Genomic DNA, 26041 nt, shown 5'->3' with positions numbered 1-26041 from the left:
GCGTTCATTTCCACTAGACGGTATGTCCATGCCAGGACAATGGACCCTTGCCAGAACGATCAGACTAAATAATAATGAGGATTAGACCCTGCATCTAGCAAGTGAAGGAATATTTTTTCTCTTGGTAAAGAGCCTCAAACCGCTGGCTTGCTCGTATTTGTAGCATGAATCAGAATAAACACCATGAACAGATTATCAGCTATACTGACGAGAAAAGAGTCCAGCTCCTATGTCTTGAAATGCTTCAATGAAGTCTAATTGATGTGCGGAATTACTCATGAGTCCTAGCTTTTACGTAGTATACATTGGCCCATAGTTCATGCTCGGTTCTGGGCTCGTTCGAGATCTTTGCTCTTCCTGCCATCGCTACTGAGATCGCTGTCATCATCGCTATCGCTCAATAAGCCATTCCACGCTTCGTCATCCACGCTGTTCAGGTCGTCTTCTCTTGCAACAGGTTTATTGTCCAGCTTAACAGTAGAGAAGAGTACCCACAGGCCTATGTCATATGTGATCCTGCAAGTACCAGTCGCGAGGAAAGCAACCCAGAACGCGTTGCTGCCTGACAGGAGACCAGTAATCGAGGGCCCAACACTCATTGCCAGAGTCCTGACCATACTTGTGATACCCATAGCGCCTGTACGCTCCTCGGGTTTCACAACAGCTGCAATGAATGCTGTGCGTGGAGCCTGATCCATGCTGTTGAGGGCGGCCCGAAAGAGAAGGATGCCGATTGTTGGGCCAATGGTCTTCGGTAGTGGTACGAAGGCGCTCGCGATCGATGATGGAAGATGTGTAAACACCATAGTGTTAATGAGCCCAATCTTCTTGGCTAGCGGTCCAGCGAACACTGCACTGACAGCGCAAAGAAACTGCGAAGCGGAGGTAATGTCGCCTAGTGTCGCCTTCGAGACGTGGAACTTCTGTTCCACATAGTAGTTTATAAGGGAGTACGGTGTCATACCATCCGCAAGAGAGTCAATAGCCAGGAGTATCCAGAGTTTGTACATGATGGAGCGAGTTGTCTTCGAGATCTGACTGAAATAGCTCTGCTTTTTCTTGGGCGAAACCCTGATATCTGCGTGTCTCGCTGGGCGTATTTCCTCGTGATCTGAACCGTCAGCGGAACTTGGTGCCATAGCTTCCAATAGGACTTCCTCTTCTTCTCCATCGTTGCGTCTACGTTTTTGTAACTCTGCATGTCTCTCGCCGGCGGCCTCACAACGCTCACTGAGTCCCAGACACAGAACGCTTCCAACGACCCCGAAAGCTGCGTATGCCCAGAACAATGCATGATAAGCCTTGACCACATCATGTCTTTTCTCCAATGCGTGTACAACCCTTCCTGCAACTTCCGCGCCTACAGCTCCTGCCATGGTGGTGAACGTAACGTACCAAGCCAGCACGTCGCTTCGTGTTTTCTCATCTGTGAGGCCACTCAAGATGCTCTCTTCGACTGCTCGAAAGGGACCGCAGTCGGCACCAGTTACGCTTATGATACCAAAGACAGCCGCGATCAACAAAGTCCAGAAATTCTCAGACAAAGCAAAAACAACTCCCGAGAATGCCATCATAATGCTACCACCAAATAGTATTCGCCTTCGACCTAATTTATCCGCGACAAGAGTGAGCAATAGTGACAGAAGTACATCGCCAAGCAAAGTCAAAGTCATGAAAACCCCGATCCTCGAGTCCGGGAACTTGAGCGAAGCAAAGAACAATGCGAGAATCAACGATGGGATTCCAGACGTGAACATGCGTAGAGAGCGCAGTGTGATGATGATATAGGCATCTCGTCCGGTTGCTCGAAGCGAGGTGATGCCGAGGAAGCCTGCAATGCTCGATAGGATCGGTATAGCCATGGCGGGGTTCGTCAACACTTGAAACGGCCTACCAGCGAACAATGGAGAAGCGCTTCTGCTTGTACAAACAGTAACGTTCTTAGTATCAGATCTGGAAGGTGAGGAAAGAGGTCAAGAAAGAAGCAGCGATGAGTCGAGCTTGAGAGGCTGATCGCACCTGTCGCCTAAGCTGCATATGGGCAGCGGTAAATCCGCGTGCGAGCTCTCGGGATTAACACCCAGCCACAAGATGCTTCTGAGTCATCCGTCCTGCAACGAAAGTTGCTGTGGCGTTCATCACTAAGCTTAGCAGCAAGCTCAAGCCGAGAGATGTCGATGGTCGTGTGCTTTTCGCGTTCCTCAACACTGCAGAGACATGACGTCATTCTCTCCACAGCTTCGCACAAACACGTCCGAGGCTTTATCGACTGGAGGGACTTCTTCTTCTGCTCCAAAAACTCTGTTGCTTGGAAGACGCATTCTATGGGGGAAGACAACCATGTCATGTATTTCGGTTGCCCAGTGCCGGGATTCGCACAAGCTATCACCATCACCTTTAACGTCAGGCCGGCTCATTTCAAAACGTCACATCACTTTGCTCACGTACACGACACAGCAGCTTTCAACTCCGTGCATCGCACTTGGTGGCGTCAAAGCGACCGCTGTTTTAGATCCGCCAAAGAATCGATGCCGTTCCTCTCGGCTCTGCACAAGATCGAGTAGCAGACTCTAGGCCTCTCATACGTCGTGTTATGAGAGATGAACAGCTGTGTATACTGTGTAGTGTGCCGTTCTTTTGGGGACTAGCCTTTCTCAGCTTGAGCGCGCGCATGAGAGGTAATACCAGTTACCTGCTGTGATAAACGTGACGAACAGAGTGCATACTGAGTCTGAAGAGTTTCTCTCTTAAATTCCAGTGAGCCTACAATCAATAACAGGCGACAAAGCAGGATTACCGTGTTCACAGATGCAAGAAATCCTTAGCCAGACGCTGTATATTTGTTCATCGTATGCACCATGAAAAGGCGTTCGCCCCAGACTGACAGTATGCAGTTCTAGGACGTTACGAGTTCTTACAGTCCTATGTCCACATGTGTCCGGTAGATGCTTTAGGCTCACTGTGTAGAGCGGTGGGAACCCTCTGGCTCCAGTTGCACGATGTCATCTCACGTACCAAGTCCAGTGTCATCGAATTTTCGTATTGCGGAGCGCTCATGTAGTTGATGCGTTCCACAAACCTATTGCGGGAAGGCGGGTTGAAAGCCAAGAGTGAACCCTCTGGTAGATGCTCGCCGCACCAATCGAAAGGTGTCATACCAAAATATATGTAAAAGTTACACGGGCTACAGAAGCTTGTTCCAGCCCGCCTTCACCCCGCTCCACCCTCAGCTCCGTGTCATCTTGTTGTCGTTGAGACCCTCTTCTAAAAGCGGCCCAGAAGAGGATACTGCAGCTGGTACCCCATTGGCGCCCCACGCCGACCCACTAGAGTCAGGGCCGTCCTGGAGTGACGCACTTGTCTCCGTCATGAGCTCCAACACTGAAAGAGCCTTCAAGAGCCTTAATTAGGTTACCCGCGATTGTCGATGGCGGCGTAATGAGTGTGCAAAGGCTGTCCTGCAAAATGTCAGGAGGATGCGATTACCGCGGCAAAAAAGTCGTCACTACACTGCGCAATAACGAATAAGCATAAAAAGAACAAATTGCACAGGTGCCTTTGTCGAAAGATGCACATGTCGGTCGCACCGGGGACATTCGACATCACTGCCTGTGAGCACGCCATTCTGACCCGCCAATCTCTACAACACCATTGGCTGAATATCGCGTGCGGTTAGCGGCTAGCGAATCCTCAGTGTACTATCCCTGTCGCTCTAGCCGAGTTTCTCTGTAAACTCACATTCGGCCTTCCACGCACGCCGACCGCGGCAGTTAGCAGCAATGCTACCCCAAGGCCTGAGGGCCAACATGTCCACATTATTATGTCACTTGTCAAGTTCTGACCTTGAAGTGTCTTGCTTTAAGGTGGTCCAAAACTTCGTCTCTTACATTCGTCTTTCCTGCCGCATCCTCAGTACTTGGGCATACGCGTCTGCATCGAGCTGGGGCCTAGACATCGCCATCCGTCAACCCTGTCGTTCTGGTCCGTCTAGTCAACAAGCTCCTGTCACGCAATAAGCCGCTACTTTAAGCAATTTCGAGGCGTTCCCCAAGCTTTCTGCTTTGCATTGCCGCACCGGAGGTACCTGAATTTGCATCCCATAATTCGATATCACTGGCCTAGTTGCTGGACAGTCTCCCGCTATTCGTTGGAAGTGGACTTCCCGCACGGAACCTTTGCCTTCCCAAGTGCCTGGTCCCTTGATACATAAGTGCCAAACCCTGGCAACCGTTCATGTGGTAGCTTGTCAAGTCTTGTCAGTCTTGTCAGTCTTGTCTTCTCACTCCTCCCTTGGAAGGGCCAGTTAGCACGTGGGACCATTGTCGGACCGTCTCGACCATACCCATCTGGCTCAGCTCGCCTTGTCCCTCTACGGACACAACCTTCCATTATGGCGAACAAACTTGGCAACGGTCTCGCCAAAGCCCTTGGTATCGACCTTCACTACCGGAATGAGACTGGTTCAGAGCGTGTGACCCGTGGAGAGAGTGTCTTCACAGTGGGTTCTGCGCATACCTACGTCGAAGAAGAGCCCACTGCTGCCGAATGGTTTCGGGAAGTGATTCCTACCGGAGCGGAGTTTGGGCAGTATTGCTACAGTCTCTTTCCGTTCGTCCACTGGATTGGCCGGTACAACGTCCAGTGGCTCATTGGTGACCTTATCGCTGGTATGTGCTTCTTGTAGCATTTTGAGCAATTTCTTACATATTTTAGGTATTACTGTCGGTGCTGTCGTCGTTCCCCAAGGAATGGCCTACGCCAAACTTGCCCAACTTCCCGTCGAATTCGGACTGTACTCTTCCTTCATGGGAGTACTTATCTACTGGTTCTTCGCCACTTCCAAGGATATTACCATCGGTCCTGTCGCCGTCCTGTCGACCGTCACGGGCAACGTCGTGCTGAAGGCCGAGGCTACAGGAGTCGATGCTTCTCGCGATATGATTGCATCGTCATTGGCCATCATCGCAGGCGCAATTGTGCTCTTCTTCGGTTTGGCACGGTTGGGCTGGATCGTTGATGTTATTTCGTTACCTGCTATCTCGGCCTTCATGACAGGCTCCGCTATCAGCATCGCTGCTGGACAAGTACCAACCATGATGGGTATCACTGGCTTCTCAACACGCGAAGCGACATACAAAGTCATTATCAACACCCTCAAACACCTTGGACGCACGAATCTTAACGCTTCATTCGGTCTCACCTCGCTTTTCCTGCTGTATTTCATCCGGTGGTTTTGTGGTTTCCTGGCGAAGAAATATCCCAGCAGAGCTAAGATGTTTTTCTTCGTGAACACGCTCCGCACTGTGTTTATCATCCTTCTCTACGTCTTGATCAGCTACCTTGTCAACCGAAACCACCGGGCTAAGCCGCTCGTCTCAACACTAGGCAAGGTTCCTCGAGGCTTCCAGCACGCTCGCGTTCCTCAAATAACGATTCCCATCATCAAATCTTTCGCCTCGGAACTGCCGTCGACCGTCATTGTTCTCCTCATTGAGCACATCTCCATTGCCAAGTCCTTTGGTCGTGTCAACAACTACTCTATCAACCCCTCTCAGGAGCTGGTCGCCATTGGTGTTAGCAACTGTCTGGGACCTTTCCTTGGCGCTTACCCTGCCACCGGATCATTCTCGCGTACCGCTATTAAGTCCAAGGCTGGCGTGCGCACTCCTTTTGCTGGTGTTATCACAGCCGTTGTTGTGCTGCTTGCAATCTATGCACTTCCTGCTATGTTTTGGTACATTCCAAACGCCACGTTAGCTGCGGTTATTATCCATGCTGTGGGTGACCTGATCTTGTCACCCAACACAGTGTACCAGTTCTGGCGAATCTCACCTATCGAGGTGCCTATCTTCTTCGCTGGTGTCTTTGTCACGGTCTTTTCCAGTATCGAAAACGGTATTTACACCACTGTCGCCGTCTCCGCAGCGCTCTGGGCTTTCCGAGCCTTCAAGGCGAGAGGTCGTTTCCTTGGCCGTGCGAAGATCCATTCTGTCATTGGAGACCACCTCCTTGACCCTACGAACGAAGACAAGCCGGAGCGCAAGAAGAACCCTACTGAAAGTGAGGACTCAGTGCGCAGCATATTTTTGCCTATCGATCATCACGATGGCTCCAACCCTCAGATCCAACTTGAGGACCCTTACCCAGGTATCTTTCTCTATCGATTCAGCGAGGGATTCAACTTCCCCAACGCCAATCACTATCTCGACGACCTTGTTGAGACGATTTTCAAGAAGACACGCCGCACAAATCCATCTTCGTACTCAAGACTCGGCGACCGACCTTGGAACGACCCCGGTCCACGACGTGGGAAGGATACTGCCGTATCTGACGATCGCCCTACGCTGAAGGCCATCATTTTGGATTTCTCTTCCGTCAACAACGTTGATCTTACGTCCATTCAAAATCTCATCGACGTCCGTAATCAGCTCGACAAATACGCTGCACCAGATACAGTGGACTGGCACTTCTGCAACATCAACAGCCGTTGGACTAAGCGCGCCCTCGCTGCTGGAGGTTTTGGATACTACACACCCGAGCCCGACACGAGCGGTCTCCACCGCTGGAAACCCGTCTTTTCAGTCGCCGAGATTGGTGGCTCCGATTCTGCTGCCGCGGCAGCTGAGGCTCGGGAAAATCGCCACGCTCAGCGCGCACTGTCACAAGTACGCACAAACGATATCGAGGCTGCACACGAAAGTGCTGAGTCTAGCGATGCTGGGTCATTGAACAAGCAACTTGAGCTTTCCAAGGCGTACGGGGGTGCTGAAGTTGATGCTTCAGGCGGAACAGCGGGCAGGATCGCTGTTGTACAGGGTCTTAACCGACCGTTATTCCACGTGGATGTTACTGCGGCGCTCGACAGTGCATTGGCCAATGCGCAGAGGAAGAGCCATTAGTGTTGCATTATAATATTGGGGGCGCTATGGTGTTTTCCAGGAGGATATGAAGCGATGACACGCATGGCTTGCGAGTACATGATTCCCATAGAAGCTGTTACTATCTATCTACTTTTTGCAGGGTCGATTGACCTGAAGCCTCTCAAAATACCTCTTCCACTGCACTCATCATGTTCGTGACGTTGCCAAATAATCACGTTAAAACCACCAAACCCTCAATGGTAGAATCACTGCTGAAAACAGTCTGGACCCGCGCATCACGTCAGTGGAGACGGTGAACAGCTACTATCTGAACTGCCATTATCCTCCTGGTCGATAGATCTACGTAGTCCAAATCCTTGCTTTATTACGTGGATGTGAGCATAATTTGTAAAGGACCAATTTCTCCATGCGCCATCTTCATGTTTAGGAAATGGACTAAATCGTGCACTTCGGACACGATGGACTGGTAGCTGTCGGGGGTTTCTAAGACCATGAACCCAGGGGCCTTGATGTGAACAGTCGTCAGAAACGTGTCTAGGAATGGCCAGCCCGTCAGGACACTGTAGATGCTACCTGGACTACCTTCCAAACGTTGCATTGAAGCTTGCATGTTAGCGGTTTCCACGTACGTTTGCCAGCAGACGAGAGAGAGGACCATGGGTTCGATTTCCTTCCCAGTATCATCCACAAATGAGAGGCCCTTGTCATCTTCCAAAATGATAATACTCTTGTGGATAGCCGAGTACTCGTAAATCAGGTTGCGCAGCTCGGCAGGTAGGCGAAGTAGTGGTGACTGCTCCTGGTTGAGGACAGTACTTGGTCATGGTATTAGCCTTACATCAGCCTTTAGATTCCTGGAACTTACAGCTCACTTATCTGACGTGAACCCATTATTTTCCGTAGTTTAGACACTTGAGATAAGTGATGGTGAGACTGGATGCCGTTTATGTATGGCGCACTTTGAGATCCGCAAGACATGGTCTTAATATAACAGTGAGATCATTCCGCTTGCTCTGCATCGATTACACCAGTTGAAGTGATGGCTTCCCACGAATGTTTGCTCTGTGATTGCAAGCGGAAACTTCAGTCGGATGCGTTTCCCAGTTGCAAGCCCAGGGACATCTATAGGCAAACGTCTGCTTTATTGTAATTACAGACCCTTGCTGCTTCACACGAACAATCTTGAGAGATGGGGTTCTGCGCTCCAAGTCTATGTCCACACAGGGCACGTGGGCTGAAAAGCGGCTTGTCATGATGGAGATCCACGTCCGCTGAGAATCCGTAATACTTATTGAGATAGCATTCAAACGTATGCATGTGTTGCACGCATGCAAGCTGCTGCTGGGCTACTAATACGACTGGTACCTCTCGAATAGGCAAGGATGAATAAAGTATTCCCACTGTCTAGAGACCTGAAGAGATGAATGCAGAACATGGTCAGCAATTGGATTGATCATGGTAATGACACTACCAGCTTGTCGATATTGCAAAAGAGTCGATGCTGGAAAAAAATTAGAGATTGAGATAGGTTCATGAAGAACGTGGCTTCCTCGCAGTGAGCCACACGCTGTAGAACTGTCGGAAAAAAACACACTGCATTCTCTATCTTGTGAAGCCGTTTGCTAGACGAGGCTGTTAGCTGTGTTGAAGATGTTGTCGCAATTAAGGTGTCAGCGGCGCGTCGCGTTGTGCTTTCCCCACATTTGCCCGTCCCACCAGCTTCATGACGATTGGTGACCTCACAACTCGTCTATCAAACAGAACCGCAACATCGTAGTGATGCTCTACCCGCCCAACTCTGAGCTCCAGAAGCATTCGTCTTGTTTTGCAGCACCATTTGATTGATACCCACACTTTGTTCCAACGTCTGCAATTAATTCCACAGATCCTCACAATGGCTGCGTCTGTATCGAGGAAAGACCTTCTTAAGAAGGTGTACAACATGGTCCCACCCATGCTTGAGAGCTTTCACAAGGGTAGATATATCTTTGAAGAGTGTGTCACAGCAGTACTAATACATTCAAAGGTCAACTCGGTCGTGTAGCCGTCATCGGCGGCAGCGAGGACTACACAGGCGCACCCTACTTCTCCGCCATGGCGTCTGCAAAGCTCGGCTGCGATATGGTACCTTTTCCTTCACCTAATCCCCAAAATAGCTAACATCAGTCTTAGTCTCACGTCATCTGCGAACCCGGCGCCGCCGCTGTGATCAAGACCTACTCCCCCAACCTGATGGTGCACCCGATCATGCGCCAGGAGAAGAACGCTGCGCAGTCTGAGAGCGTCGAATCTGTGTCAGCCGAAGTCGTCGGGATGCTGTCTCGTCTACACGTTATCGTCATTGGCCCCGGTCTCGGTCGCGACAAATTGATGCAGGACACATGCGCGAAGGTGATTGAAGAGGCGAGGAAGCAGGGCATTCCGTTTGTGCTGGACGCCGACGGTCTGTTCCTGGCTCAAACACGCCCGGAGCTAGTTGATGGCTGCAAAGAGTGCATTCTCACACCCAACGTTGTGGAGTTTGGGCGGTTGGCGAAGGCGAAGGGGGTTGATGTCAATGAGGGCGACCCAGCTGAGCTCTGCTCTAAGCTGTCCAAGGCATTTGGTGGCGTCACAATTGTGCAGAAGGGCGCTAAGGACTACATTTCCAACGGCGAGAACACACTTGTCTCAGATGGTGAGGGTGGTCTGAAGCGCTCTGGTGGCCAGGGCGACACTCTGACGGGCAGTCTGGCGACACTACTGGCATACCGGAAGGCATACCATGACAGGATTTGGGAGCATGACAACAGCATGCAGAGAAGCGAGACTCTGGCTTTGGCTGCGTATGGTGGTAGCTGCATCACAAGGGAGTGCTCGAAGCTCGCATTCAAGGAGAAGGGTCGTTCACTACAGGCCAGCGACCTGACCGAGCACGTCCATACTGCCTTCCTCAACGTCATCGGGGAAAGAAAAGAGACTCCACAATTGTAGATAGAGGTGCAGGAGATTGGGTCGTAATAATATAGACACGTCCTACTACGCTCGGGAAAGTATACATGAACAACGACGAAATGAATCTTCTGCTTGATCATCTCATCCACCAGATGGAGCACTGAATGTTAGGAGAACGTGAGCGTGCCTGGCAAGAAGCCTGTTCACAAGATGACTGCAGCCGATAAGGGTAGGACGGAGTTGTATAGGTTTCTATGTAGGGTTTGCTCGTAATGTGTAAGCTATGACGGTAGTGCGTCTCATTGCACATCCCAGCTACGATGCAATCGTGGCCAACATGCCTTCCACCAGTGGTTTGATATCTGTGCCCTTCGCCTTCTCCTTCTGAAGTGCCACGACCAGCGGCTTGGTCTCCTTCGGGGCAGTGAACATCAGAAGTCGTTGTTTTCCTTTGCCACCGGCTGCTAATTTGCTGCGCAATGTGTCCCGTTTTCGTGGTTTAGCTGACTTGGTCGACGCAGGAGGCAAGCTGGAGATGGTCAACAACATCACGCCTAGACTCGAGACGCTATACTTACGGAGTCTCGGGCTCGGGCTCTGGCTCTGGTTCAGGTACGGGCTCTGGTTCAGCAGCTAGTTGGATATCCTGCGGCTGTTCTTCAAGCGGGGCCTCAGCATACATGTCTATCAAATCATCAATGACTGAATCGGGGTTACCTTCAGACTCAGGAACTTCCGCAGGTTCCTCTGCAGGCGCTTCGTCTGTTGGTGGTGGCTCTTCGGCCGGAGGGTCTTCAGCAGGGGATGGCTCGACAGGTGGGTCCTCGGCAGGCGGTTCTTCTACAGCAGGTTCAGGTTCAGTAGCCTCAGGTGGTTCTTCAACCGTAGGTTCTGGGGCAGGTGCTTCCTCGGGCGATGAATCTGCTGCTGGCTCTTCTGCAGGTGGCTCTTCAGAGGGAGGCTCCTCTGCAGCTGGTTCTGGAGCAGGTTGAGGCTGTTCTTCCTTTGGAGCATCCTCCGGTACAGCGGCCGGTGTACCAGCGTCTGACATATTGATCAGTGAAACAGAGACCTGCCGAGAAAAGGGCTTCAGTGAGTGTTAAAATGACAATGGTAAGGAGTGGCTGTGATGAATGCGGGAGAAGAGCAAAACAATGGCAACGAAGTACGGATGAAGATTTGAAGCGCCGAGGTAGCATCATAATTGTTTGCAGCATCGCGTGGCTACGAGAGAAGTCGTGGCTTTGAGGACCTGCCCTCTGCGACTTGGAGGCAGTCATGGATTGGAGTGAGGTAAGTGCACCACATCATGTTTAGTGAGGAATATGAACGAAGTCAACACGTCCGGTTGAACATACGAGCTCTGGAAAATCTTCAAACAACTTTGTTCGGGTCAGAACGTATTGATCGTTGTTGAAGTCAAGGTGGCGGAGGACGCGACGCGTGCGGACCTCCGCAAGTGCCAAGCCGAGCCACATGCATCATCGGAGCTCGCGTCTCCACAGCCCAACCTTCCTCAACCTTTACCCAACGTACTGAGCCATTGCTTTACAGCAACCATGGCTCTCAGCATCGATCAGAAGCGCCTCAAGGCCACCAAGTTTCCCCCGGAGTTCGATCGTAAAGTTGACATCGAGAAAGTGAACATCGATCTCATGAAGAAGTGGATCGCGCAGAAGATCACAGATATACTGGGCGACGAAGACGACATTGTCGTGGAGACATGCTACAATTTGATCGAACAGAGTCAATACGTGAGTAGTTCTACACGTTCACCGCCACGACGTTGGCTGACATTCGCAGCCAAAAATAAAAGAGATCCAAATCCAGCTCACCGGCTTTCTCAACAAAGATACCCCAGGGTTTTGCAAAGAGCTCTGGGACCTGATGCTTAGTGCACAAGACAGCCCTATGGGTGTTCCAAAGGAAATGCTTGAGGCGAAGAAGCTCGAATTACAGCAGGAGCAGGTAAGGCTACACGAAACGCTTCCTACAGGTCACAGCTGACACACATCCCTAGCTCTCGAAGGCCGCCGCCGAATCCCGTCGTAAAGAGCAGACAGATCAGGACGATATCGTGAACATGTTCCGCGACAACGAGCGCCCAGATAGGGGAGACCGGGGCCGTGGTCGTGGAGGACGTGGAGGTGGCTTCCGTGGCGACCGCGGAGACCGCGGTGACCGTGGAGACCGAGGAGACCGTGGAGGCTACCGAGGTGGTAGAGGAGGTAGAGACTTTGAGCGTCGAGCACCGCGTCGAGACTCACGATCTCCTCCACCGTGAGTGCAGTTGCTTGGTGCAAAAGCTCACACTGACAAATGGCAGGAGGCGTAGGTCACCACTGCGCCGCGAGCGTGACATCTACGTGCCCAGTGGCCGTGGTCGAGGACGCGATCGTCGCGATAGCTCACCAAATCGCCGTCGCGTACCCTCGAACAGCCGTTCTAGATCCCCATCGCCGCGTCGCACCCGCCGCTCACCCTCGTCAGACCGTTCACGCACACCACCCCGCCGCCGAAGACGCTCGCCTTCCAGTGAGCGCTCGAGATCGCCACCACGCCGATCAAGACGCTCTCCTTCTCCGCGGCGCAAACGAAGAGATGGTGGACGGGATAAGTCTTGGTCTCCGAGCAACGACAGCAGAAGGCTGCCTAGGCATCAACCGCGACCTGCTTCCCCCAAAGAGAAAGCAAGCTCACCAGCACCCAGGCTGTCAAGGTCAAGATCCCGCACGCCGCCGCGCCGCCGCCGCGCCGCAAGATCAAGCAGTTCACGGTCTGTAAGCCCTGTAAGACGACGCAGACGTGATTCTTCCGATGTCGGCTCCGGCTCTCCGGCTGAGATCAAGAAACGTAAACGTTCTCCTAGTTCAAGCAGGTCAAGGTCTCGAAGTCGAGGCGGCCGCAACAGAAAGCGCGCCACACGGTCACCGTCGGACTCGCCTCCACCAAGAAAGGAGAAGAGCTCTGAGGACTAGGTTGGTATATCATCTCATCACCAGGACCTGAATCGCGAATCAACGTAGCTGCTCGATCGCCGACATATGATTGGAGACTTGTATGCCTAACGAACTCTGATCTGTCCGCAATGTCCCAGCCAGATACCCGCCATACGTGTCTCGATTATAGATCCTGCACAGAGTGCGCTGAGAGGCCATGCTTTTCTTAGAAGCGCTTGTATCATACTAAAATTCCATGCCAATTAATGTCTGAAATCCTCCTTATGCTGTTCATATCGCTCATAAATGTCTTCGTGAACTTGTCACTTGTCGTGAAGGAGCCTGGCGATTCTCGGGCGCGTGTTGGGCGCTTGGACGGCTGTGCCATGGCCGTAGGCAGCGTCATTAGCAGTACTGGATGCTGAACCCCAATTCTTTGGAGCCATGTCCGCTACCGATCGCCCGTTGAGGTAGCTGTGTGCTTTTGTGTCGTCAACATGGAATCGGTGCTTCAGCCGTTGCGCCTCTTGCACTGAGCAGCGACGACACTGATGTCATCGAGCTTGCCTGCACACAGTCAGAATGTATCCCACAAGCTTTCGCGTCAATCAACACTTACCTCCTTCAATGCTCAATCCCTCGTCAATGGCCTTCTCCATGTACGGACTCTCAGCAAAGGGATCCTCAGCAATCTCCCTTGCCGCATTCACCAGCCTCTGCGCAACGAACCGCATACCGTCCGCATAGCTCTGCTCTTGCTCGTCTTTCCCCGTCTCGCCGACTTCCCGCCCCTCGACCTCCTTCACGCCCTCGCTCCGCCATTTCTCAATGCTCTCGCACACGTTCGTGACGACTTCGTGCTCCCACAGGTTATCCACCACGCCGTCGGTCATGGCGATCACGACGTCGTCCTCGAGGATCTCGATTTGGTCGAGCGCGGCGTTGGAGTCGGGCGTGTCGGGCGAATTGGTGCCGAGTTGGCGTGGACAGTCGAACCAGTGCCACTGCTCCTCTGTGCGGAAGAGCACTTCTTTCGTGCTCGGTCTGATGACGAGAATCTGGCCGTCGCCGATCTGCGTCACATACAACAGCGGCTGGTCGTTTTTGTTCGCGCTGAGCAGGGCGCCGCACGCGGTCGTTGTGCCGTGCCATTCGTTGGGCTCTGAGACCGCAGCCTTGGTCTTGTCGAAGGCCGTCTGGAGGTATGCGATGGGGGTGGGCGGGTCCGTGGGTGAGAATGGCGCGGCCTCGACTTCCAACGACCAGAAGTGCAGGATGAGTCTGGACCAGAGGCTGTGGGACTGTGTTAGCACGATGCGTGTGGGGATGCCAGGGGTGGACGTACGCGGCGTGTCCGCGCTCGCGGGTAGCCCATGCGCCTACGCCGTCGTTGGCGCCAATGAAGTAGTCGCTGACGAGGACTGCGTCGTCGCCGTTCGTGACCCCCCGTATCATCTCTCCGTTGACTCGCGGTCGCCGGTCACGGCTCCTGTTGTACGTGCTCAGAGGCTCCGAGAAGCTGGTCGACGGCAGCGAAAGGAACGGCGGGGGGAATGGTCGACTAGGCCGCTTTGCATACAGCGCGTATCCGGCCTCGAAGTAGAACGGCGACTTCGGCGGGGGTGGGGGCGCATCATCTGGGACGGGAGTGGTTGTGCCTAGATGTGGGTTTTGCGGCTGATGGGCGTAGCCTCTTATCTGTGTCTGCTGTGCTACAGGAACCCATATTTGTGTTCGTGATCGTGGTGCGCGAACTGGTATGCGAACGGTCCGTGGAAGGTGGAGAACAGGACTGCGCAGGCGGAGAAGCGCGGGCATGCCAGCGACCGTAGGAGATGTGTAGGGGACGAGGCGTCCGGTAGCAAGGGTTATAAGCGCATGAAGGCGCGCAGTCTCACGTTTGGCAAGGAGTTTTGACCTGCAAGATTCAAGTGGAACAATGTCGGGTTATCAGGGTCGGGTCGGTTGCCGAATCCATGGATGGTTGAGGAGCGCGGATAGGGCTGAGCCTCACTAAGCCTTTCCAAGGTAGCATGACGTCTAGTTTCTTTCGTGTCGTGAAATGGTCGTGATGTGCTTATGTGATAGCCTCAAAACATTTGAAAGCGTGCAGAGTACTCTTGCATAGATGTACCAGGCGATCACTTGGAATTAACCATGATTAACGTCTAGGATCTACGATAGGCGAACCGCTAACTCTTTACAAGATTGCTTTTTGCTCTGCTGCAGTTGTCTGGCACTTCATGTGCACGTGCAGTCCAGTTCTTGGAGGGAATGTTGAATCAACCCTCCTGTGACATCTCCATAACACCTCCTCCCAAGTGGTATCCGAAGCAAACGCCGAGCAATGCAGAATGGTCTTGAACCCCGTCTCCTCTTCGAACCTTCTCATGCCCTTGTCTTCAGAAACTTGTCCAAGTCGTCTGTCGTTGCGACACCAAGGACAAATTTGCGGCTTGCATCTGTGACGACCGCGAAGTCCTGCTTCCCACTACCGTCCACTCCACCCTTGAAGAACTCCTCGAGCTCCTCAAGCGGCGTCTCCATGTCGATGACCTTGTATCGCCTCCCACGTCGCTGGAACTTGTGCATTGCTGCCTCAACCGCGTCATTCTCATTCACTTTGCGCTCTTTCAGCAACTGCTGTAGGCGCGGGATGCTGATGTATCCGAGCAGAGCGCGGTTCTCTTGTGACACGACAGTCAGGTGCGTGTAGTCGCGTTCGAGGCCACTCATGAGCGCCCATGAGATAGGGTCTGTAGGCTTGACGGAGAGAGCTGGAGGTGGGTCGAGGTCTTCTACCGTTGCCTGTTCAATCGTTAGCATCTGGTCTGGTAGAGATGCGATGACTACATACTCCGCGGTATTTGTTCGCCCACAGCGCCTTGTATTCAGCACTGTGGTCGCCATTTGTGGAGGGTGCTTGGGTTGCCATGTTTGTGTGTAGTGGGGACCTTGTTGGCGCAACTTGAGAAATGTCCTGATCTGCAACTCCCCGCGCTAGTATGGAAGCACGAGCCCGCAGTGAACGCTTGCAGCCTCGTGTAAGATCCGAGAGTCCAAAAAGCATGTTTCAAGAGCAAAAGGTTGACTGGTGTTTGTAGACAGGGATTCTCACGCCATGCATGATAGTCAGAGTGATCGAAGATCTGCAGGTGTTTCTGACGAGATCTATGTACCACCACGCCTTACGTCCTTACGTGAGGTAGGTCCCTTAATCTCGAAGGCGTCCAGGCATCTACAGTTCTGTTTGTCACGGTCATGAGACCGTCTTTACAGAGTCCATAAGCGATGGCCGTAGCAAGCCTCATGCAGTTGACGTCTGCTGCTTGATTCAGGTTGCGCGTGGCTGCACGTGATAGAGCGCCGATAGTAGCGACCAGCAGACCATTTCGATCGTACAGAACCGCCTACCTCGAACACCATCTTCGCCATATCTACCAGCATCAGCAAATGCCCAAGCTCTTCTGCGATACCGAACGTTCCGATGCGCCGACCCCATTATTGTTTGGCGAGCGACGACGATGGCGCTGCTCCATAACCGCTTGATCTGCTTGCTGCGCGGCAGCCCCTCGGTCGACCGATGACCTCAAGCCGCCGACCGCCACGCCCACAGCACACGCCCATTCTGCAGGTTTCTAGCCATATTCGAAGGCAGATCGAGTTATGCGCTGCATTTATACACTCTACACGATGCAACGACTGGTTCGAGCTCTGCACGACCCATGACTGCGTTGAGCGGACACCAAAGGCACCACAGATTGGTCGAACACTATTCTATCAATACCTAAGGCTGCGTCTGTCTAGACGCCCACAATAACACACCTGTCATTGGATAGCACAAGGCGGATGATGCTGGCTTGCAAGTGTTCAAGTCACTCCACGCCCCGAAAAGCGACGTGTGAAGAGTTATCATTTTTTACCACGACGATGTCTGGGCTATCGGTCATGCTGATGACAACATGGACCAGCACCATCAGAGAGCAAGAGCCAGGTAATCACAGAGAGTCAGCGAGGATGCAAGCACACCGGACTAAGGGCCGTATGCTGTTGTACCAGAGCTTATCGATAGCAATCTGCACCGGAGGCTCTCCGCAACGAAGCCGCGGCAAGGGTGTTGGTGAGTACGCAGCTGTCCCGCTCGAGCGCGTCCAGACCTGTTGGTCTCGGAAATTACACCACTGTGCCTGAGTTTGACTCGCACTTCGTGCAAATGCCCAATATGGTAGGCCTACTCACGGTTGAGTTCCGTTCCAGTATCGTCATGTTCCTTCGTGAAGGTGTGAAAGCCTTTCAAGTGGCTCTTGAAAGCTTCGATGCAGCTTCGGTGCAGCTCCCGAGAAGCGTCATGTAGGCTGCAACGCAGACGTATGGCTGACTGTCTTGCGGCCAGTCTTAGGCACACACGGGAGTAGAATTCCGCGTAAGTCATTCATTTAGTAAGGCTCATACGGCAGATTGTAGACCATCCATCATCTTGAACCCTGCGCTGGGATTCTCGGACAGTCGCACTGCAGACCGCCTGCTGACAGTCAGCTCCTTTACGTTCATTTGTATTCTTTGTCCACCACTACATGAGGGGACACTTCAGGATTGTTGGAGCGAGGCCAGTGACAGCGTGGGAAGAGTATGACTTGGTGAGAATGCTAGAAGCTCTATGTGCCCATGGCCTGCAAACTCCTTGCGCGTAGAGTACAGTAAGTGCATCTCTCGACCCCTAAATTCTCCAGCTAATGTGTACTCAGTAGTTAAATCGCATTGGGCCTTGCAGCCTTCCAGTGAACGACTCTCCAATCATTGGTCCCTTTTGACGTCGTGGTATTTTTATCATTCGCGGGTCGCGATTTGATGGCGAGAACAGGTGATCTGTAGCAAGGTAAGAAGGTAGAGAACGAACAATGGCTAACGATACAACAGTTGGGCGTCCAATATGTGCGACATGTCACCACTGCCATTTGCTGCGACGAATCGCGCTCTGACATGGAAGGCGCAGCCTAGCTCATTGGCGGCTTGTCTGGAAAAGCCGAGCAGCCGCGTACGCCATCATTTCCATCAGGCCTGATCGCCAAAGGGGGAGTCAAGGGTCATCGGGACACCAGCAATCACATACCACGATCGCATATTGCTGGCTTCACCAAGTGCCTTCGTGGGATCCTCTGCGCTGCGTATCGAGGGGCGGATCCTGTACTCCAACGCACGGCCCTCTCGAGGCATCGCGCCAAACCTTGGAAGGCACCAACAACATTACGAGACAGCATTACGATCACAACATCCAACAGCTGCAACGGCTTCAAACTGGAGGCGGTGATTGCGGTACGGTCAGGGAAGCACCTCCATTTTTTGCGGTCAAAGTAGGGGCAGCATTGCGGCCAATCTAGCGCGCGTCATATTCACGTGACAAGAATTGAAAGTTACGTCCCGACGCTTCGCTCTTCACAATCCCCACTCCACCACGACACGACCCAACCACCTTCACCACCGCGCGTCATCAACACACGTCGCCACCCATCAAGTACGCGGTACACATATCGCGTCCGACACCTCGTCAGCTTTAATCGCTGTTTCCCATCCATCCTACGCGTCGATAGCAGACCGTGCTACCGTAAGCTAGACACGAACCATGGCGGACGCGGCGGCAACACCCGTGGCAACCGAGCCTACGATCTCCACCGAGATCCCAACGCGTCCCGCAGACGCCGCAGCTGCGCCCGCTGTCGCCGAAGCGAAGCCCTCTGAGGGGGATGCCGTCATCGCTACCGAGGGAGTCGCTGAAGGTGAGAGAACTTGCGCGTAGCTCCCACGGCGCTTGCTGACGCGACAATGTTTCAGTTGCAGACAAGGAGAAGACTGAGGAGTCCACTGCTGCGAAGGATGAGGCCACTGCCGACGCGCCCGACACAGCCGCACCAAGCAATGACACGGGTACGCGAAAACAGCTTCACCACGGCCTAAAGTCGTGTCAGCGGACCTTACAGACACCAACAAAATACTGACGTTCGTCCTAGACGCCGCGCCTGTCACCGAACCTGCCGCCGAACCTGCAGCTGAGCCCCCAGCTGCTGGCTCCGCGACCAACGGCACCGCCACCACCCCGGCTAAGACAAGTAACAGCAGGCGAAAGTCAGGGGCTGGCGTGCCTGAGCATAAGAAGAAGACACCTGCCAAGAGCAAGAAGAAGGCACCCGAGCTCCGTCTCGATGCTCAGCCGGGAGACATGTACATGGTCGCTATGCGAGGGTACCAGCCGTGGCCGGTCATCGTTTGCGACGAGGAGATGCTCCCCGAATCTCTCCTGAGCAAGCGACCGGTCAGCGCGAAGCGCATCGACGGCACATACCGCGAGGACTTCCTCGAGGGTGGGAAGAACGCGAAAGACCGCAGGTATCCTATCATGTTCCTCGGTACCAACGAGTTGTGAGTCTTGTTTCGTAATCCCCACCGCTCAGTGCATTTGCTGACGTCCTACAGCGCATGGCAGGTAAATACCGAGCTCCTGACATTCAATGTTGAAGACGTAAAGAAGGATGTCGAGGCCGGGAACTCGGCGAAGAAGAACAAGGCGCTGTGGTCAGCGTACGAGATGGCCGCAGAGGGCCACGATCTGGCCTACTTCAAGACCATGCTCGCAAGCCACGAAGCAGCTCTGCAAGAGGATGCTGAGGCACGTGAAGCTAAGGAAGCCGAGAAGAAGGAGAAGAAGGACAAGGCCTCTAAGCGGAAGAGCACGGCTGCGGTCGACTCGGACGATGTGGAGATGGGAGATGCTGGCGATGATGCAGCGCCTTCTGCGAAGAAGGCCAAGGCAACAAAGAAGCGCAAGAAGGAGGATGGCAGCGACGGCGAGGAGCCTGCGGCTAAGACCCCGAAGACTACCAAGCTGAAGCTCAACAATAAGACCCCCAAGGAAGGTTCTGCCGCGAAGCCGAAGAAGGAGACAAAGTCTAAGAAGAAGGCCGTTGAAGAGCCTGCGCCAGCCATATCAGAGGAGCCTGAGATGACTGCCGAAGAGCGGTTCGCTAAGCGCGAGAAGCAGAGTATGTACACCACTGTTCACATCACGAGCAGACATTGACCATCATAGTTCTATACCTTCGACACCGGTTGCAGAAGGGTTTCCTTTCGCGAGACCAGGCACCCAAGGACGAAGACATGACTAACATGGCCGACTACCTGAAGCAGCTTGAAGCGTACGATGACCTCGAGGCTGAGATCATCAAGAGAACGAAGGTCCACAAGGTCCTCAAGGCCATCATCAAGCTCGACAACATCCCCCAGGAAGAGCAGCACAGCTTCAAGCAACGCTCTGCGGAACTGCTCGGCAAGTGGAATGCTTCGCTGGCTTCTGCTGACAGAGACTCTGCGGAGAAGACCACACCTGCTGCTACCAACGGTGTCAAGGCCGACGACGAGAAGTCCGAGTCCGCAAAGGCCGAGACCCCAGTGGTCGAGAAGAAGGAGGAGACCACAGAGGAGACCAAGGGGGAGACCAACGCTGAGCCGACAGAAGAGAAGGAGGAGGCACCAAAGGTCGAGGCACCAGCCGAGCCTACTGCTGCGGCGCCTGCCGACAAGGATGGTGACGTGTCGATGGCCGATGTTGAGGCTACCAAGGAGGCTCCCGCAATCATGGATGCACCCAACCCGGAAGGCGTCAATGCTGCGACCACTGAATCGGCATCAGAGACCGCGGCCGCAACTACCTCCTGAGCAACCCTGTTAGCTTGGTGACAGCTAGGCAAGTGGACAAGCCTATTGAGTGAGAATGATACACTTTGAGATTGACAAGGCGAGGCGTCTGATTGGACGTCAAGACTGCGATGCGCGGAGAGGGTGCAATACCCAGTGGTCTTACAAGCCCAAGGGCGTTGACGTACTGTACATATATTGCTGCTTAGCATTGTCAGCCGTTTTGGTTGGAGATGGAGAGCGGCGGGTGGTTATTCTTTGAGCGAATCTGATCCAAATCAAGCACTGCAATCACTTTGTCTATCTATTATGTGTTCTTCGCGACTGGTATATTTGGAAATACTGGCTCCTCTCGACTATCTCGCAAAGCGTCATCGCCATTTCATACCAACAGGTCTTGATATGTAGCAGCATATCTGCACAACACTGTCTACTTCAGATTGAGCTCGGAACTGGCAATATTTCTAGAATGATTTTCTGAGCTGTTAACATACACGAAAATCCAGGCGAAAAGCACTCACTACGCAGCATATCACACATTTCGAGAGGCAGCAACCCATGCTCGATAATTATGATATCACGGGCTAGACTAGACAGATGATGAGCCTGCAGTGTATGTTGTGTGCTGAAAGTGACACAAAGCACTGAGACAGGACAAGAAACCGATTAATTGTGTTGATGATGTGGAACAGCGCATTTATTGTAGCAGATATTGCCACTGGCTCTCCAGCATACACACCGAGCCGCAAACTTTCTTGCGCGCCACGGGCAAGAGATGGCGGCTGACTGTGCGTGGAGATAGCATTGCACCTGCGTACTCGCGCACATGGAGTCTGGAAACGAATCAGGCGTGGAGTACTGCAGGCAAGCAACGCAGATCCGTAGGTCCCTGTACGAGCACCTCTGCTACAACCTCTGCTACAATCTCTGCAGAAATTCCTGCGGGCACATCCAAACCCTTACCCCCGCCTTCTCACTACCCTGCCCCAGGCACTCGAACTCGAACCCCTCTTCCCGTAGACTAGACACACTCGTCCCCCGCCATCTCTCCCTCACGCGCCCCCCATCGCCCGCTCAACATCCCCCCTCGCCCCCGCCAACGTCCTCCCCAGCGCCCCCGTTCGACACCGCTCGCGTACGCCGTAGTGCAGCGCAACGAGGTCTTTTGCACGACGCAGGTCCGGGTCTTGTTCTTCTTGTCCCTCTTGTGCGGTGGGTTGGGCGGTGGTTTGTGCGGAGGACTGGTCGGGCGTGTGGGCCGCGGGTTGGGGGCGTGCGGATACAAGGGCCAGGGCTGCGGCGGGGTCCTGGGTGTGTTAGAAGGAGGTTGTGTATGTCTATGTAGATGTGTGTGGGGACGCGTGGGAGGCAGCTAGCAGCGGCGCTTGGGACGCAGGAGGATGGGGGATGGAGGGTGCAGGATGGATGGAAGAGGGGGCGTACACAAACACCCGCCCGCAGGCTCATCAGATCGCTCAGGATCTGGGCTACCTGCATATCCGGGCTCTGCTGTGCTGCCATTTTTCTCTCTGTGTGTCTCTTTCTCGCGCGCGATGGACGGGCGCTGAGTCTGTGTGCAGGTGGTAAGATTCCGCGGGTCGTCAATCGCCAGCCGTCAGTCGCCAGCCGTCGATCGTCAGTCCTCGCAGTGCTCCCCGTGATATCCAAGTCGAAGTCGAAGTCGAAGTCAAAGTCCCAACCCAAACCCAAGACCAAGACCAAGCTCAAACCCGACCTCGGCGACGACCTAACATCTGCCACCCGAAATTCAAACCCCAAGCCCAAGCTCAAGCTCCAGCTCCCAAACGCGCTAGCCGATGACGCACGCGGGGCCCAGAACGCACGGCACGACACGACACGCTACGGGACACGCCCCGGCCTCGGCCGCGGCAGATACGGGTCTGCGCCGGGCGTTGAAGTAGCAGCGGAGCGAGGCGCGAGCGAGTCTCGCTGTGTCTGTGTGGGAATCTTGGTGCGGCTTTCTTTGTACATACACGATTTTCTGGTATTACTACTCTTATTCCTACTATCATTATACAAGAACAGTAAAAATGGCGAGCGCGCAGAGCATTGCGCGGAATTGCCGCAAGGTATGTGGCTCTCTCTTCTCTCCGCAGCCTGTACGCATCGCGTCGAGTTTCTGCGTGCGTTGGTTGCTGCGAGCTGGGGGTTCTGGAGGGAAGGGGCCATGGCTGTGGACACCACTGCAGCTACACGGCATCGCTCATGGTGTCTGCTGTCGCGCAATGGCTCTGGGACTTTACTGCACAGCAGTGACAGCACTACATCGCATCACACACCACACAGTATGCAGAGCACCGCCCGGCTAACGCCCCCAGATAATGTGCATTGGCCGCAACTACGCGGCGCACATCGCGGAGCTCAACTCGGCGACGCCCAAGCAGCCCTTCTTCTTCCTCAAGCCCGCGTCGTCGATCCTGCTGCCCGGCGCGGGCCCCGTGCTGCGGCCGCGCGGCGTGACGATGCACTACGAGGTCGAGTTGGGGCTTGTCATGGGGCGGACGGTGCGGGACTTGCGCGAGGACGACGAGCAGGGCGCGCTGGATGCTATTGCGGGTATGTATTGATTCTATGGGGTTGATTGCGGATACATGGGGAATATCTAGGGGGAGCTGGGAACATAGGGCTGACGATGATAGGATACCTCCTTGCTATTGATATGACGGGGCGCAATGTGCAGGATGAGGCGAAGAAGAAGGGTCTGCCATGGTCGATTGCAAAGGGCTTCGACACCTTCATGCCCATCTCGCAGCTGATTGCCAAATCGCGCATTCCCGATCCGCAGAACGCGCATCTCTGGCTGTCTGTCAACGGCGAGATGAAGCAGTCCGACAGCACCGCGCTGATGCTGCACCGTATCCCCGAGCAGTTGAGCGCTATTAGCAGGGTCATGACGCTGGAGGCGGGAGACATTATCCTGACGGGCACGCCGAAGGGTGTTGGGCCGGTCCAGACAGGGGATGTTATGCGGGCTGGAATCAAGGTTGACGGGAAGGACATTGAAGAAGCGAGCCTCGAGGTTCCGGTCGAGGACCGCGAGGGTTTGTATTCGTTTGCTGAGACATAAAAGATCGGACAGTTGAATGAAGACATAGACCACTCTTACTTCTGTTTCGTCTTCTGCTTCGATGGAGAAGCTTTTGGATTTTGTGTGTTCTTCGCTCTCGGTGCGCGAGAGCTGGCTGCGGTAGGAGCAGCGACAGACTTCTTTGACGGCGAAGCAAGCGGACGTTTGGCAGGGCTCTGCTGTCGCGGTACTTCAGGGCTGACAGTTACAGATCTTTCTCGCTCGTCGTGCGCGGGATTGGCATCGTCCTCTGATTTCTTGATAGGCAGCAGTGCTTTCTTCTTACCGGGACTGGCTGATACTCCATTGACTGGCGCGCTGGAGCCGAAGGCAAGAGGATACTCGCAAGCAATACCAAACTTGACGCAGCGACCACAGTTCGGGTGTGTCCGATCGCACTTCTGGTGGCGTGCACGACACGCTTGGCATGCGCCTGCTGGCTGTCGGTGCCCCTTTCCTTCCTTCTTCACAACGGCAGGAGTTTTGGAGCTACTAGCTGCTTGAGGTGCTGGCTGCTTAGTCGGCTTCTTGGTCTGCTTGGACTTGCTGACATTTTTGCGTGACTTCACAGTCTTAGCTACCGTCACAGCTGGCTCCACGACGGGAAGTGGGTCGATTTCTGGTATGCTTGTGCTGGCTTGTGCTGTCTTCCGTACAGGACTGTTCACAGCTGGCTCCTGATTGTTCAATGTCTTGCGGGGAGATGGAGGCGGCGCCAAAGAATTATCACCAGGGACTGAAGGAGCAGCCTCCAGAACGACTTTGTCGTCCTTTATCTTGCTCTTGCTCGCACTTCCAGCAACAGGCTTCTTAGCAGCGGTTTTACCGTCACCGAGCTTCGGCCGGGTCACTCGCTGGACAGGAGCGTCGTCGACACGCTTCCGCTTCGCTGTCGTCTTGTTGCCAGTGCGTGTCTCATCGGGGGGTAGTGCACTGGCCAACAGTGAAGGGCGAGGAGTTCGATCTGGTCCCGGCTCAGCGTCCTGTCTGCGTTGCTTCACTGAAGGCAGTCGTGTTGAAGGTAGTCGTGGATTATGGATGGAAGGCCGCTTCATGATGTTTCGCCGGGCTGACTGCGTCTCTGTTCGCTTTGGTGGCGACGAAGGCAGCCACATCTCAGAGCTGCCAATCGTCAGTCATATCTCAACCTCATACACGCGGTGAAAACTTGCCTCAAACCATCCACTGAGCCACGAGTGAGGTCCATGCGAGACTGTTGGCGATCAGCACCGTCGTTCTCCCCCTCTGCCTCAGTAGTAGCATCCGAGAATCCAAGAATCTCCTCCCGGGGAACGATCAGTGTCTCCTGGGGACGCTGCGTCATGTCTGCTGTCTCGCTGTCATGCTTAGACTCTTGTGTCCTGCACATCGCTCGAAGCTCATCAAGCTCTTTCTGCATGTCCTTGTACTGCTGAGTGTTCTCCCAACCGTAGTCGACCGGGGGAGCCGCTTCCCGAGGATCAAAGGTATGCTCCGGCAGCGCGGTGTCCTCGTCTGGTGGTTGCAGGTTGCCACGTCGCTGCTGTGGTGACTCAGTACGCTTTCTCGCAGGACGATCCTGACGGCGCGCATTGGGCGTCTCGAACCGACCCTTCTGCCTCAATGGCGACTGCTGACGCCTCTGCGAATCGATCCCGTAGAACACCGCCAGCGGATCATCATCCATCAGCGGAGAATCATCCACCAGCACCTGTCCGCAACCCTCCGCACCCGCATCCTCAACACCCACCTCCTCCCTCCGCTCCTCCTTCTCACCCTCCAACACCCCCACCCTCCTCACCACGTCTTTAAGCAACCCACCCCCACCTTCAACCTCCTCCCCCAACCTCTCCACCTCCCTCTCCAACCCCCCCACCTTCCCCCTCACCCCCTTCAGCCCATCAACCACGACCTGCAACTGCCCCACCGCCTCCTGCACCCACTTATCAAACGGGCGCTCCGCGTCCTCGGCCTCAATGGCGCAGACCTTCGCGTCCAAGCCACGCACCTGCTGGACCGCGGCGTCGGCCGCCTCGGCCACGGCTTCGGCGGCCCGGATGCGCGCGTCGTAGGCGGCGTGCTGGGCCTGCAGGGTCTGCAGTTGCTGCGCGAGATGGGTGGTTAGGCGGTGGGTTTGGCGCTCCCAGAGGAGCGCTTCGCCGGCTTCGTAGGGGAGGCGCGGGGTCCGGGTGAGTGGTTGGGCGGTGCTGGGGCGCCGCGGGGTGGTGCTGATGCTGCTCATGGCTGTGGGTGAGTGGTTCGAATTCTGCTTTCTGGTGTGGCGGTATGAGGGGTTTTTTAGTATCGTTTTTGTTGGTGCTTGAAGAGAGCTTGCTGGGTAGATGAATTGAGACTGCTCTGGCTGTGGTGAAGTGTAAGTGCGTCAGTGCTTACATTCAGACACACGATGCAAAGAATTGCAGCCTGAGGTGAGGCGAGTGTCTCCAGGCCGGTAGGACAGAAAAGAAGATTTCTTCTCGCGAGAAGCGAAGTGTGGTGAGACTGCAAGCTCCTGCTCGGAATGGAAAGAGCAG

General features: G+C 54.2%; 11 protein-coding genes across 11 annotated transcripts; 5 read left to right on the top strand and 6 right to left on the bottom strand.

The window, feature by feature from the left end:
* Positions 1-14: 14 nt before the first annotated feature.
* C7974DRAFT_391174 (major facilitator superfamily domain-containing protein) lies at positions 15-2033 on the bottom strand. The gene has a single exon (XM_046141554.1). It carries the CDS (start codon positions 1860-1862, stop codon positions 318-320), a length of 1545 nt encoding a protein of 514 aa, XP_045999475.1. The 5' UTR covers positions 1863-2033; the 3' UTR covers positions 15-317.
* A 2170-nt stretch (positions 2034-4203) lies between these two features.
* C7974DRAFT_157401 (sulfate transporter family-domain-containing protein) lies at positions 4204-6951 on the top strand. The gene is made up of 2 exons (XM_046135894.1): positions 4204-4667; positions 4714-6951. The coding sequence occupies exons 1-2, from the start codon at positions 4391-4393 to the stop codon at positions 6897-6899; spliced, it is 2463 nt and encodes an 820-aa protein (XP_045999474.1). The 5' UTR covers positions 4204-4390; the 3' UTR covers positions 6900-6951.
* A 1657-nt stretch (positions 6952-8608) lies between these two features.
* Positions 8609-9945, top strand: C7974DRAFT_391171 (H-hydrate dehydratase). The gene is made up of 3 exons (XM_046141553.1): positions 8609-8857; positions 8908-9005; positions 9054-9945. The coding sequence occupies exons 1-3, from the start codon at positions 8776-8778 to the stop codon at positions 9852-9854; spliced, it is 981 nt and encodes a 326-aa protein (XP_045999473.1). The 5' UTR covers positions 8609-8775; the 3' UTR covers positions 9855-9945.
* A 97-nt stretch (positions 9946-10042) lies between these two features.
* On the bottom strand, positions 10043-11231 carry C7974DRAFT_391168 (uncharacterized protein). Its single transcript, XM_046141552.1, has 2 exons — positions 10394-11231; positions 10043-10344 (listed from the first exon to the last, which is right to left on the bottom strand). The coding sequence occupies exons 1-2, from the start codon at positions 10864-10866 to the stop codon at positions 10131-10133; spliced, it is 687 nt and encodes a 228-aa protein (XP_045999472.1). The 5' UTR covers positions 10867-11231; the 3' UTR covers positions 10043-10130.
* Positions 11232-11283: 52 nt separating this feature from the next.
* C7974DRAFT_157342 (PWI domain-containing protein) lies at positions 11284-12366 on the top strand. The gene is made up of 3 exons (XM_046135892.1): positions 11284-11569; positions 11619-11783; positions 11836-12366. The coding sequence occupies exons 1-3, from the start codon at positions 11375-11377 to the stop codon at positions 12097-12099; spliced, it is 624 nt and encodes a 207-aa protein (XP_045999471.1). The 5' UTR covers positions 11284-11374; the 3' UTR covers positions 12100-12366.
* Positions 12367-13222: 856 nt separating this feature from the next.
* On the bottom strand, positions 13223-14774 carry C7974DRAFT_157337 (phosphatase 2C-like domain-containing protein). The gene is made up of 3 exons (XM_046135891.1): positions 14100-14774; positions 13374-14047; positions 13223-13321 (listed from the first exon to the last, which is right to left on the bottom strand). Exons 1-3 carry the CDS (start codon positions 14570-14572, stop codon positions 13266-13268), a joined length of 1203 nt encoding a protein of 400 aa, XP_045999470.1. The 5' UTR covers positions 14573-14774; the 3' UTR covers positions 13223-13265.
* Positions 14775-15142: 368 nt separating this feature from the next.
* Positions 15143-15689, bottom strand: C7974DRAFT_374818 (uncharacterized protein; the record flags this gene model as incomplete). The annotated part of the gene is made up of 2 exons (XM_046140170.1): positions 15143-15562; positions 15612-15689. The coding sequence occupies 2 exons, from the start codon at positions 15687-15689 to the stop codon at positions 15143-15145; spliced, it is 498 nt and encodes a 165-aa protein (XP_045999469.1).
* A 2366-nt stretch (positions 15690-18055) lies between these two features.
* C7974DRAFT_157292 (uncharacterized protein) lies at positions 18056-20897 on the top strand. Its single transcript, XM_046135890.1, has 5 exons — positions 18056-18528; positions 18590-18676; positions 18760-19168; positions 19223-19788; positions 19836-20897. The coding sequence occupies exons 1-5, from the start codon at positions 18375-18377 to the stop codon at positions 20459-20461; spliced, it is 1842 nt and encodes a 613-aa protein (XP_045999468.1). The 5' UTR covers positions 18056-18374; the 3' UTR covers positions 20462-20897.
* Positions 20898-21492: 595 nt separating this feature from the next.
* C7974DRAFT_423151 (uncharacterized protein) lies at positions 21493-22192 on the bottom strand (the record flags this gene model as incomplete). The annotated part of the gene is made up of 2 exons (XM_046144367.1): positions 21884-22192; positions 21493-21747 (listed from the first exon to the last, which is right to left on the bottom strand). The coding sequence occupies exons 1-2, from the start codon at positions 21959-21961 to the stop codon at positions 21493-21495; spliced, it is 333 nt and encodes a 110-aa protein (XP_045999467.1). The 5' UTR covers positions 21962-22192.
* Positions 22193-22201: 9 nt separating this feature from the next.
* On the top strand, positions 22202-23611 carry C7974DRAFT_391161 (uncharacterized protein). The gene is made up of 3 exons (XM_046141551.1): positions 22202-22530; positions 22780-23017; positions 23101-23611. The coding sequence occupies exons 1-3, from the start codon at positions 22492-22494 to the stop codon at positions 23526-23528; spliced, it is 705 nt and encodes a 234-aa protein (XP_045999466.1). The 5' UTR covers positions 22202-22491; the 3' UTR covers positions 23529-23611.
* Positions 23564-25749, bottom strand: C7974DRAFT_423149 (uncharacterized protein; the record flags this gene model as incomplete). Its single annotated transcript, XM_046144366.1, has 2 exons — positions 23564-24650; positions 24686-25749. The coding sequence occupies 2 exons, from the start codon at positions 25747-25749 to the stop codon at positions 23564-23566; spliced, it is 2151 nt and encodes a 716-aa protein (XP_045999465.1).
* Between the last annotated feature and the right edge of the window lie 292 nt (positions 25750-26041).

This window comes from Boeremia exigua, assembly GCF_020726555.1.
Source record: "Boeremia exigua strain MPI-SDFR-AT-0100 chromosome Unknown C7974scaffold_4, whole genome shotgun sequence".
NCBI lineage: Eukaryota > Fungi > Ascomycota > Dothideomycetes > Pleosporales > Didymellaceae > Boeremia > Boeremia exigua.
The sequence above is the reverse complement of the archived record's forward strand: the minus strand, read 5'-3'. Positions and strand labels throughout refer to the sequence as shown.